Source organism: Apium graveolens, unplaced genomic scaffold (assembly GCF_009905375.1).
Source record: "Apium graveolens cultivar Ventura unplaced genomic scaffold, ASM990537v1 ctg7760, whole genome shotgun sequence".
Classification (NCBI taxonomy): domain Eukaryota; kingdom Viridiplantae; phylum Streptophyta; class Magnoliopsida; order Apiales; family Apiaceae; genus Apium; species Apium graveolens.
In genome coordinates this window covers 135,177-146,942 of record NW_027420604.1, presented here as the reverse complement: position 1 = coordinate 146,942, position 11,766 = coordinate 135,177, and the positions used below count along the sequence as shown (strand labels likewise).

Genomic DNA, 11,766 nt, shown 5'->3' with positions numbered 1-11,766 from the left:
TGTCAATAATTATTGTTGCATTATTTACATACATGCAAATGTACATTTTGCTAAATACTAATCTGGTTCTAGCTACAAATACTTGTGTATCACTCTATATAATCATAGTAACTTTGTTATAAGTATTTTCTTTCTAGTATGACAAACTAATAAGTGTGGGAATTATGGTCAATGGTTGTAGCAAGAGGATTCACTATAGTTGGAAAGTGTTAGCTTGTGTGTTGAGTTGTACAATAAAGTATTATATTTTCTGCATAACTCAATTGAAAAGAAGCATTTAGGTATCAGGGTGACAAGACAAATTAAGGGGTTGTTTAGAGTCACAACCCACAATACCAAATTTTTTAAAAATTATGTATATATTATAAATTTTGCTTACTATTTTGATAAAAGATGTTATTAAAAGTATAAAATGGAATGCTTTTTTTGAAAATAAAGTAGCAAAACAATATTATGAAGGGTATTTTTCAAAATATTCACATTTTTGTCTATTAATAATAACATTTTAATAACAAAATTTTGAGCTAAGACCAAACCTTTTTGTTAAAATTTGCAATCTCTTTAGGTATTGGCTTTTTTGGGCAAAAAAATAACAGAAAATAGTAAAATAGTAATGCTAATAAAGGTGATTAAATACAGCATTATGCATATTTATTTCCTATATGAATGCAAATAAGAAGTCTATATTACATGTAGCCTATTACCTTAAATAATTTGAACAACTTCAACTCACCAGTCACACCCAACAAGCTAATTACAATTTAAAGATAAATCTAAACAATTTTATTTTAACTATTCTCGGTCTTCATTCGTGAATTCAAGTCAATTTTATGAAATGCAGGTCACATGACATTATCTTGTAAAGGATGTAAATCACTTTAGAAAATTACTGTTAAAAAGGATAGTATTGATAGAGAAAGTGTTAGTTCACAAAATAAATCTTTATTAATATTTTTGATATGCACATATTTTGATATTTAATATTTTATAATATTATTGATATACAAATATTTTATGAAAAAATAATATTTTAGATGTGTTTTAATAGTAGCATTAAAACTGCAAGGTCGTATTTTTTCAAAAGCATACTTCCTCCACCTTTTTGGTAAAAACACTTTTCTAATGAACAGATTTTAAAATTTTAATAAAATAGGATTTGAGCTAATTTTGAGCATAGTTTTGTGTGCAACAACTCCAAATTAGGGGTGTAATCGAGTTGAGCCGAGTCCTAGACTGTGGCTCGGCTCGAACTCAATAAAAATAGTTCAGGTTCGAGCTTTGAACTCGACCGGGCTTTTAATTTCAAGTAAAAAGTTCGGTAGGCTCGAGTTCGGTTTAAAAACTCGAATTTATTTCACTAAATATTAATAAAAATTTGAAATAGGATGGTTCGGGTCAAGTTCGATTAAATAATAAATAAATAATATATAAAAAATATAAAAATATTTTTATAATAAAAAAACTGAAAATAATAGGGACTCAATAAGGCTCGACCCTTACGAGCCGAGTAATCGGAAGTTCGAACTCGACTTGGTTACAAATTTGAAAAACTTGAGCTCGAACTCGTGCTCGGCTCGATTAATTCCTAGCCGAATTGGAATTTTTCACGAGCCGAGTTTGAGTTACTCACGAACAGTTTGACTAGTTTACACGTACTCCGAACGCATGGTAAGTGATGAATATGATTAAAGCCGTCCTCTCATCGCATGTATCATGTATTCATGCCTCAATGTATTATCATGTGAACAGATTTTCAGAGGAGGTTGATGTACTTGACAAGGGGCGGTGTGTTGATATTCGTGGAAAAATGAAAATTGGAATGTTGTCTCCTCACACCACGTATGAAACATATCTTGTCTTTAAAATATATGAGGATGCCTGCGGACTTGATTCGGCAAAGACATCCATTAGATTTGTTAATGAAAGAGAGGAGGTGCCTGATGATGAAGCTAGCACAGGTTATCCTGATCTAAGAACATCTGCACACAACATTGAGCAACGAAATGGAGAGCTTAGTCGGTGGAGGAAGGACGAATGGATGGAGATTAAGATCGCAGAGTTTGAGACTGGTGCAAGAGATGATGATGATGAGGTGGAGACGCGATTTATGTCAACTGATACAAATGTACTCAAGGCTGGCCTTATCGTACAAGGTTTCGAGTTTAGGCCTAAACAACCCATGGTAGTTGTTTAATGAATTTATCTGTTGGCATGCTTTATTTTGTCTTTAAAAAAAAATTTCATGTAATATGAATTATCTGTTATTTGAAGGATGTTGATGAATTATGTTTTATGTAAAATTTAAGGGTTTTAAGACATTGTTGTTTGTATTATGGTGTGTCCAATTTTAAGGCCCATATCATAACCGAATACAGTTTCCTTTATTTAGGCCATCTCCAATTATAAATTTATTTTATAATACTTTCATCTCCAATATTTCACCTTTTTAACTTGAATCACTATTTTATTTCCAATCATGACTTTAAATATAATTTCAAATTTATTTCAAACATCATTATAATTACATACAGCGTACACAATCCCTCATTACACATCATGAGGTATGTGTTATTTTATTATTTAATATAGCATAATAACTCGTGCGAGGCATGGGTCATTTTCTAGAATTATAATGTTCTTCATTATTTTTTTTATATGTAAATCTTGTACAATGTCTAACTTATATCAAATACAAGTTTTGTTTATCAATGTGTATTATTTTAATAAAAGACAATAACAAAATAGATATGTATTACGATATCATAAATAGATAAATATTCATAAATGAATTGTGATATGTATATTGGTTTTCATTAAAATAAAATAATATATAAAAATTACCTGGCCTGGCTAAACAAAATTATTTTATTGATCAAATCTTAAATAAAAATTAAAAAAAACTAAAAATAATAAAATAAAATAATAAAATAAAACATTATATAATTACCCATCCTGGCTAAATAAAATTATATTATTGAAGAATCAGGCTAAAATAAAATAATATATATTATTGATCCCACTAAAAACATTATATTATTGGACCGGACTATAACAAAATAAAAATTTGAAAGGAAATCTGCGGAATCAATATAATGTCATCAAACTAAAATAAAATTGCCTCAGTTGGTTAAAAAAGGGATTACTATTCTCTTGGCCACCAATTAAACACCCTAAAAGGCACTGGATCATTCAGAATTTTACAAGCATACATCAACAAAGGTCTATGATCCGATATCATCCTATTAATTTCCATAACTTCCCAGTTATCTCGAGCACACCAACTATCATTCACCGGAACTTTGTCTAACTTACTACACCTTCCAAAAGGACCAAACCAAGTAAAACTTTCATTTATCAACCCAATCTCACACAAATTATTATTCTTAACAAAATCTTTAAAACCCTACACATCTAATCTTCTATATGTGCAATTGATACTCTCTTTTTCATCCATAATACTATTAAAGTCCCCAAGCACACACACCAAATCATTTCCCGTGATAAGTAAGATTTTTGATATCTCATCCCAAAATTGCCTCTTACCTTTTAAGTTTAAAGGACCATACACATTGACTATATGAAAAACTTCATCTGTTAAGATGCATTTGAGCTGAACCCACTGCCAAGTTTTTCCTGAAGCCGAGCCTAAATTTTTATAACACAAATTATCCAATGCTAAAATCAGTCCCCCTGACAAACCTTCTGAATTCTGTATAAGCCATCCTACCTGACCACTGACCCAAATGGATTTCTCCCAAAATTTCTTCCATTCCATACATTTTGTTTCCTGCAAACACAGTATATTAACTCTTCTAGATCTGATCATATCTTTAACCATTCTTCTCTTCACATCATTACACAGCCCTCTACAATTCCAAGATATTATTCTTATATCTTTTACTGACATAATGGTTTACTTTTACTACAGTACAACTTCTTTACTACTTCAATCTTACAATTCTCCTTTTTGCAGCTGCTCTGCTATCCCAATAATAACTTTCTCTCTATCCCTAACACCTTTAGCCCCATTTGTTCAGCACAATCTATTATTTCTCTAGCAGCTTCTTTCCTTTTTACCTCTTTGTTTCCTGACAGAGTCACAAAACTACCTCCAAACACTAAACAAGGGCCTAACCTATTATTTCTCCCAAGATACTTCCTACATCCTAAATTAACACCTCCTTTCAAGTCAAAAGGATTGTTAAACTTTTTACCTTTCTTTTTAGGTCTACCCACTCCTTTGACTTTGAGCTTAATAATTTCATTACACAAAGTACCTTGTGAAGTACAAGTAAAAACACCAGACTCTAAACTGTCAGACTTTTCAACTATGTTCTTTGTCCCTCCAGACTTCAGCTCACTTAAAGAATCCTTACTAGTTGATTTAGAGTTTGTTCTAACCACTTCTTCTACAGCTTGACTATTTAACAAAACCAACCTCCCCTCATGCACTTTTCCATCCACCTCCAACACCTTCATAACTTTTGATATAATCCCTCCTTCAGATAAACTAATTGAATTCATTTTATTCTTCAGCTCCTTCCCATTTTCAATTTCAACAAATTTAATTGGATAAAGCTTTCCCTTCAATAATATATTCATGGACTCTTCAATCTTTTCCCTTCTTGTAGTAGATATACAAATGACTGGATTAAAAAACTCAATCTCATTATCTTTCTGATAGGACCAACAAATCCAATCCCCAACCATCTCGTATAGCCCTTCAAATTTTCTTCTAACCACACATTCATTGGGATCCCATAGCTTTGTAACCATACTGTCCTGGGAACAACCAGATCCTCATCTTTAAATTTTCTCAAACTCCTAAACTATTTCTCAAAAAGCTTATCTGCATATTCTTCCCACCCCTTGTCATGCATACTAGCTAATAAGAACTTTCGAGAAGTTAATCCCACTACATTGACCTGTTCAATCCCTTCTACTCATAACTTATTTTGCAACGAGCTCGCTGATTCATCAGTTCTTGAGAAAGTCACTTTGGTATCATATAAACCCTCCTCAACATCTTTATCTACTACTGCTTCAATATATTCAAACATTTCAACCCCCAACTCCTTCTCCTGATTTCCATTTTCATGCTTATTTCCAACCTCAGCATTCACTTTGACCACATCCTTCTTAATATTATTATAGTCATCCCTATTCCTAATCTGATTTGACCCAACCACATTATCTTTGTACACCCTAAAATCTCCTTTTCCTTGATCTCTACTAACCTTTTTTCATTAAGACTCATACGAATATTAGATCCTAAACCCCCCTTTACCTTAACATTAAGAATAATTGTATTGGCTTCAAGCTCCGAAGTTGTCTTGACAAAACCATATATTTTCCCTCTTTTGTCTCTTTTTCTAGGCAGAATTATATCCAAAATAACCCCTGAACCCCTCAAGCAATTCCAAATTTCCCTAGCTTTGCACTCTCCCGGAATATTATACAGAAAAATCGTGAAACTTGACTCCATTCTTGCTTTCCCTACCTTTTTCTTCCTTTGCACCATTTGCCACTCCCCCTCATCCACAACTCTTTTGACATCCACCATCTTGTCTATCTCATTCTTTAATGCTTGCGCATAAGTCTTGACATTTCTCCTTTCCCCTTGACTTTTTCCTACACTTCTACTCTTCTCCTTCCATTCCAACCCTCCCCTAGCTTTCAAGCTTCTCCAATGGATCTGATTTAAAGCTTCCGTTTAAAGATCTCAGCACTAAACCCCTTCTTAGCTACCTTCAACTCACCTTCCTTAGTCCCCTCATTTTGAAATTTTTTCCGGTTGGCACAACCCCATAGCTAGCTGTTAACCTTTGAGAGAGAAGATATTTTTTTGTTCAAGTTGTTAATCGTGATCGTCCAGGTTACAGTAACCTGTTATTGAGATTAAAAATTGGGAAATGTAAGATCAATCGAATCAGGCATAATAGTGTTTTTCTCTATTAATCTAACTTTAAAGAAAAATAATTTGCCATGTTGTTATACTTGTAAGAATATAGTGTGTATTAAATTTTAATTGGTAGAATTGTTTTATGATTTGATGTTTAACATTAGGTTAAAAAAACGGTGCAAAAAGAGATATTATAAATAATAATCTATAGACAAAGACAAGTAAATATAAAATATTATAATTAGAGAAAATAAACTCACAAATTTGTAAAAATTGCACTTAACAAGTTTTTTCTATCTTATTACAATAAACATAAAATTACTAGATCAAATGTACATATTTGTAAATATTTTTTAGATAAACATACATATTTGTATATTTATTAAATCTTATAACTAAGATCTAAAAAAATAAACTTGAGATTGTTGCATATAAATATTAATAGAGTTCAAATTAAAGCATAGTAATATTTAAAATTAATTATGTGGTTAGGTTTGGACTAAACATATAGTCATTGTTTTTTTAATTCAAGAACATTTGCACACTGCACAGATTTTAAATATTTTATTTTTCTTTAAATTTTACATCTATTAGATTATAATTTTCAAAGTAATTTTTTTAAAAAGTAAAATTTCTAGAGCAAAAGAAAAACATTATCTTACAATGTAAGGGGCCGTGTCGTTTTTACAATAATGTTTATAACATAAATAGTCAACTATTTATTTTAATAGTTAATGATTTTATTATTTTATTATTTAATGATTTTTTAACCTAAATTTTTTTATTATTTAATGATTTTTTAACCTAAATTTTTTTCTCCAAGCGTTTTTTTTAAATTTTTTAAAAAAAACTCTCCAAGAATTTTATGTATAATAGTTTAACATTTTTTAGAATCATATGTTTCAAAAAATTTCAAAAATGTAACATCGACTTTGTTAATTCAACTAACATAAAAGTTTTCTTAATCGAAATTTAAGTACGAGATACAATTACGAATTGATATATTTTTAGTATAAAATTTTTACAAATAAATTTTGCATTTTATAATAATATTTCTTTTTTTAATAAATCATTCAATTTTTAAATTTCTTAGAATTTTTTAAATTTACAAAAAATCATTATTTTTCATATTTTTGTATATTTCAAAATCATTATTTGAAAAATCAAAATTTTTTAATACTTTTGTATATTGCAGGGAATTTACGTGTGCGAAGCACGGGGCTAGTTAAAATAATTTGTGAACATTTTATTTTCAAATGAGCTGTGTAGAAAGGTCGTCAAAATTTTGGACCTTAAAAAATATGGGTCATGATGGACCTTGAGGGGGTCACACTTTTTATTATCCCTCCTTTTGGACCAGCTGGTCACCTAGTTTAGGTATCGGCCCATTTAGCTTAAATCTAGAAACATCTAAACCTTTCTGGTAGGTAGCGTTAAAAATAAGGGAGCAAAGATAATAAAAAACAAATTATTTCATTACAATCAACTTTAGGACAAATTTGGGGAAGGAAATCATACATCACAAAAGAACTAAGATGGAGCACCTTACCGAGAATTGCCTATCGTTAATATTATCATTCACATCACCCAAGGATACATGTAGAGCTTCAGGTGTTTCAACAGAATTGAGGGCTGCGGGTGATTCGGATGAGTTATGGAACAAATTTTTACCACCGGATATTAATCAAATTCTCAGGAGATCAATCTCCACCTTGACTTACACCACGAAAAAACAACTTTATTTTTCTCTCTGTGACTCTGCTATCCTGCTGGACGATGGCAATGTGGTAATTCTCTCAATTATTTCTTGATATTATTATTTGTTTACTAAGTTTATTTCTGTGTATTGTTTTTAATATTTAATATTTAACATTTTGATATTTTTTTATGTTTTTATATCCTTGTCTATTAATTTTATTTCAATTAAGATAGTTTTTTTTTAATATTAGATCCAGTATTTTTTCTGTTAATATAAGTTTTAATTAAAATAGTTATATGTGTTTATTTTATATGTATGTAAAATAATAATAATTATTAAATATAATTTCAATAATTATTTCATTAATGTAAAGTTTTGTAATAAGGTTTTTAAAAATAAAATAGGTATACTAAAGATTTAAAGATGTATTACTGTTAGAAAAGATTATAAATAAAAATTAAATATGTGTTTAATTAACATTAAGATACTTATACATATTTTAATTAAAATATGATTATAAAATAATTGTTCCCCGTGAAAATTAGTTTTAAAATATAAAATATTATTTTCTTTAATATTTATTTGGGATTCCATTATTGGTATTTATTTAAGTGCTTATCAAATGTCAAAGTTGGAAAACAATATATAGAAACAACTGAATGAAAGGTAAGATTATTCTTTTTAAGACTGGGATGACCAAAGTTTACCATGTGTATTACTCCATATATTTAAATTTTCTCATATATTTAAATTTATTCCCTGCCGTTTTTGCATTTTACATATTATAGATGTACCCTTATATCTTCAAAGACTGGTCAATGTAAGGACATAAAGATTTAAATATTTCTTTATTTGTAATTAATGTTCTAAATTGACATATTTTCTTCAATTTCTCCATTAAAAAAAATTAGTGTTTAGATGAATTATTTGTAGCTATATGATTGGGAGTAAAGATTGGATAGTTGACAACCAAAAATTTACAATAATTTATCCAAAAATTATGAATAAGTATTAGAAGTTAGAACTATTCATGATGATTTTTGGATTACTTATGTATTTGTATCATGATAAAAGAGAATGGTCCAAAATCTTTTAATTAAATTGTCTAATTACTTGATCTCATTATTGTTCTAACAGAGTTTTTGGTTGGATAAAGGAAGCGGAAAAAAATGTTTAATGGTAGCTGCTAGGCAGCTTGCCATTGTTCCTTGGTGGTGGCAATGGTTATATGATAGTAACTCAAGGTATGTGAATAATTATTGTTGCATTATTTACATACATGCAAAGGTACATTTTGCTAAATACTAATCCGGTTGTAACTACAAATACTTGTGCATCACTCTATATAATCATAGTAACTTTGTTATAAGTATTTTCTTTCTAGTATAACAAACTAATAAGTGTGGGAATTATGGTCAATGGTTATAGCAAGAGGATTCACTCTAGTTGGGAACTGTTAGCTTGTGTGTTGAGTTGTACAATGTAGTATTATATTTTATGCATACCTCAATTGAAAAGAAGCATTTAGGGATGAGGGTGACAAGACAAATTAATGGGTTGTTTATAGTCCTAACCCACAATACCAATTTTTTTAAAAAATTATGTATATATTATAAATTTTGCTTAATATTTTGATAAAAGTTGTTATTTAAAGTATAAAATGGAATGCTTTTTTTGAAAATAAAGTAGCAAAACAATATTATGAAGGGTATTTTTCAAAATATTCACATTTTTATCTATTAATAATAACATTTTAATAACAAAATTTTGAGCTAAGACGAAACCTTTTTGTTAAAATTTGCAATCTCTTTAGGTATTGGCTTTTTTGGTCAAAAAAATAACAGAAAAGAGTAAAACAGTAGTGCTAATAAAGATAATTAAATACAGCATTATGCATATTTATTTCCTATATGAATGCAAATAAGAAGTCTATATTACATGTAGCCTGATCTGTTACCTTAAATAATTTGAATAACTTCACCTCACCGGTCACACCCAACCAGCTAATTACAATTTAAAGATAAATCTAAACAATTTTAACTATTCTCGGTCTCCATTCGTGAATGCAAGTCAATTTTATGAAATGCAGGTCACTATGACATTATCTTGTAAAAGATGTAAATCACTTTAGGCAATTACTGTTAAAAATTGTAGTATTGATAGAGAAAGTGTTTGTTCACAAAATAAATCTTTAATAATATTTTCGATATGCACATATTTTGATATTTAATATTTTATAATATTATTAATATACACATATTTTATGAAAAAAAATATTTTAAATGTGATTTAATAGTAGAATTAGAACTACAAGGTCGTATTTTTTCAAAAGCATACTTCCTCGTCCTTTTTGGTAAAAACACTTTTTAAATGAGCAGATTTTAAAATTTTAATAAAATAGGATTTGAGCTAATTTTGCGCAACAAACTGTAGTTTTGTGTGCAACAACTCCAAACTAGGGGTGTAATCCAGTTGAGCCGAGTCCTAGACCGTGGCTCGGCTTGACCTCAATAAAAATAGTTCGGGTTCGAGCTTTGAACTCGACCGAGCTTTTAATTTCAAGTAAAAAGTTCGGTAGGCTCGAGTTCGGTTTGAAAACTCGAATTTATTTCACTAAATATTAACAAAAATTCGAAATAGGATGGTTTGGCTCAAGTTCGATTGAATAATAAATAAATAATATATAAAAAATATCAAAATATTTTTTTAATAAAAATAACTGAAAATAAAAGAGACTCAATAAGGCTCGAACCTTACGAGCCGAGTAATCAGAAGTTCAAACTCGACTCGATTACAAATTTGAAAAACTCGAGCTCGAACTCGAGGTCGGCTCGATTAATTCCCAGCCGAATTGGAATTTTTTACGAGCCGAGTTCGAGTAACTCACAAACAGTTTGACTAGTTTACACGTATTCCGAACGCATGATGAATATGATTAAAGTCGTCCTCTCATCGCATGTATCAGGCATTCATGCCTCAATGTATTATCCATGTGAACAGATTTTCAGAGGAGGTTGCTGTACTTGACAAGGGGCGGTGTGTTGATATTCGTGGCAAAATGAAAATTGGAATGTTATCTCCTCACACCACTTATGAAACATATCTTGTCTTTAAAATATATGAGGATGCCTGCGGACTTGATTCGGCAAAGACATCCATTAGATTTGTTAATGAAAGAGAGGAGGTGCCTGATGATGAAGCTAGCATAGTTTATCCTGATCCAAGAACATCTGCACACAACATTGAGCAACGAAATGGAGAGTTTAGTCGGTGGAGGAAGGACGAATGGATGGAGATTAAGATAGCAGAGTTTGAGACTGGTGCAAGAGATGATGATGATGAGGTGGAGACGCGATTTATGTCAACTGATACAAATGTACTCAAGGCTGGCCTTATCGTACAAGGTTTCGAGTTTAGGCCTAAACAACCCATGGCAGTTGTTTAATGAATTTATATGTTGGCATGCTTTATTTTGTCTTTAAAAACTTTTCTCATGTAATATGAATTATCTGTTATTTGAAGGATGTTGATGAATTATGTTTTATGTAAAATTTAAGGGTTTTAAGACAATGTTGTTCGTATCATGGTGTGTCCAATTTTAAGGCCCATATCATAACCGAATACAGTTTCCTTTATTTAGGCCATCTCCAATTATAAATTTATTTTATAATACCTTCATTTGCAATATTTCACCTTTTTAACCTGAATCACTATTTTATTTCCAATCATGACTTTAAATATAATTTCAAATTTACTTCAAACATCATTATAATTACATACAGCGTACACAATCCCTCCATACACATCATGAGGTATGTGTTATTTTATTATTTAATATTGCATAATAACCCGTGCGAGACACGCGTCATTTTCTAGAATTATAATGTTCTTAATTGGTTTTTATATGTAAATGTTGTACAATGTCTAACGTATATCAAATACAAGTTGATTGTTTATCAATGTGTATTATTTTCATAAAAGACAATAACAAATTACACAATGTTTCAAATATAAACCATTAAGCAAAATATATATATATATATTATTGTATGTGTTGTATAATTTACATTAATGAATGAATATAAATAGGGTAGTCATTGTACGTTTAAAACGAAACGATTATACTTAATCTGTAGAATGCCGTTAGTATGTTTACAAATAAAAA

The 11,766-nt window shown here is 29.7% G+C and overlaps 2 protein-coding genes across 2 annotated transcripts; both read left to right on the top strand.

Annotated features, from left to right (window-relative positions):
• Positions 1-1,729: 1,729 nt before the first annotated feature.
• Positions 1,730-2,194, top strand: LOC141704367 (F-box protein PP2-B15-like). Its single transcript, XM_074507598.1, has one exon. The coding sequence runs from the start codon at positions 1,730-1,732 to the stop codon at positions 2,192-2,194; it is 465 nt and encodes a 154-aa protein (XP_074363699.1).
• Positions 2,195-7,437: 5,243 nt separating this feature from the next.
• On the top strand, positions 7,438-11,046 carry LOC141704366 (putative F-box protein PP2-B12). The gene is made up of 3 exons (XM_074507597.1): positions 7,438-7,689; positions 8,739-8,845; positions 10,602-11,046. Exons 1-3 carry the CDS (start codon positions 7,438-7,440, stop codon positions 11,044-11,046), a joined length of 804 nt encoding a protein of 267 aa, XP_074363698.1.
• The last annotated feature ends 720 nt before the right edge of the window (positions 11,047-11,766 follow it).

Bases quoted from the DNA above. Each gene is read 5' to 3' on its own strand.
- LOC141704367 (XM_074507598.1), top strand. From the start codon at position 1,730: ATGTATTATCATGTGAACAGATTTTCAGAGGAGGTTGATGTACTTGAC.
- LOC141704366 (XM_074507597.1), top strand. From the start codon at position 7,438: ATGGAGCACCTTACCGAGAATTGCCTATCGTTAATATTATCATTCACA. The intron at 7,690-8,738 runs GTAATTCTCTCA...TTGTTCTAACAG, and splicing joins TGCTGGACGATGGCAATGTG to AGTTTTTGGTTGGATAAAGG. The intron at 8,846-10,601 runs GTATGTGAATAA...CCATGTGAACAG, and splicing joins TTATATGATAGTAACTCAAG to ATTTTCAGAGGAGGTTGCTG.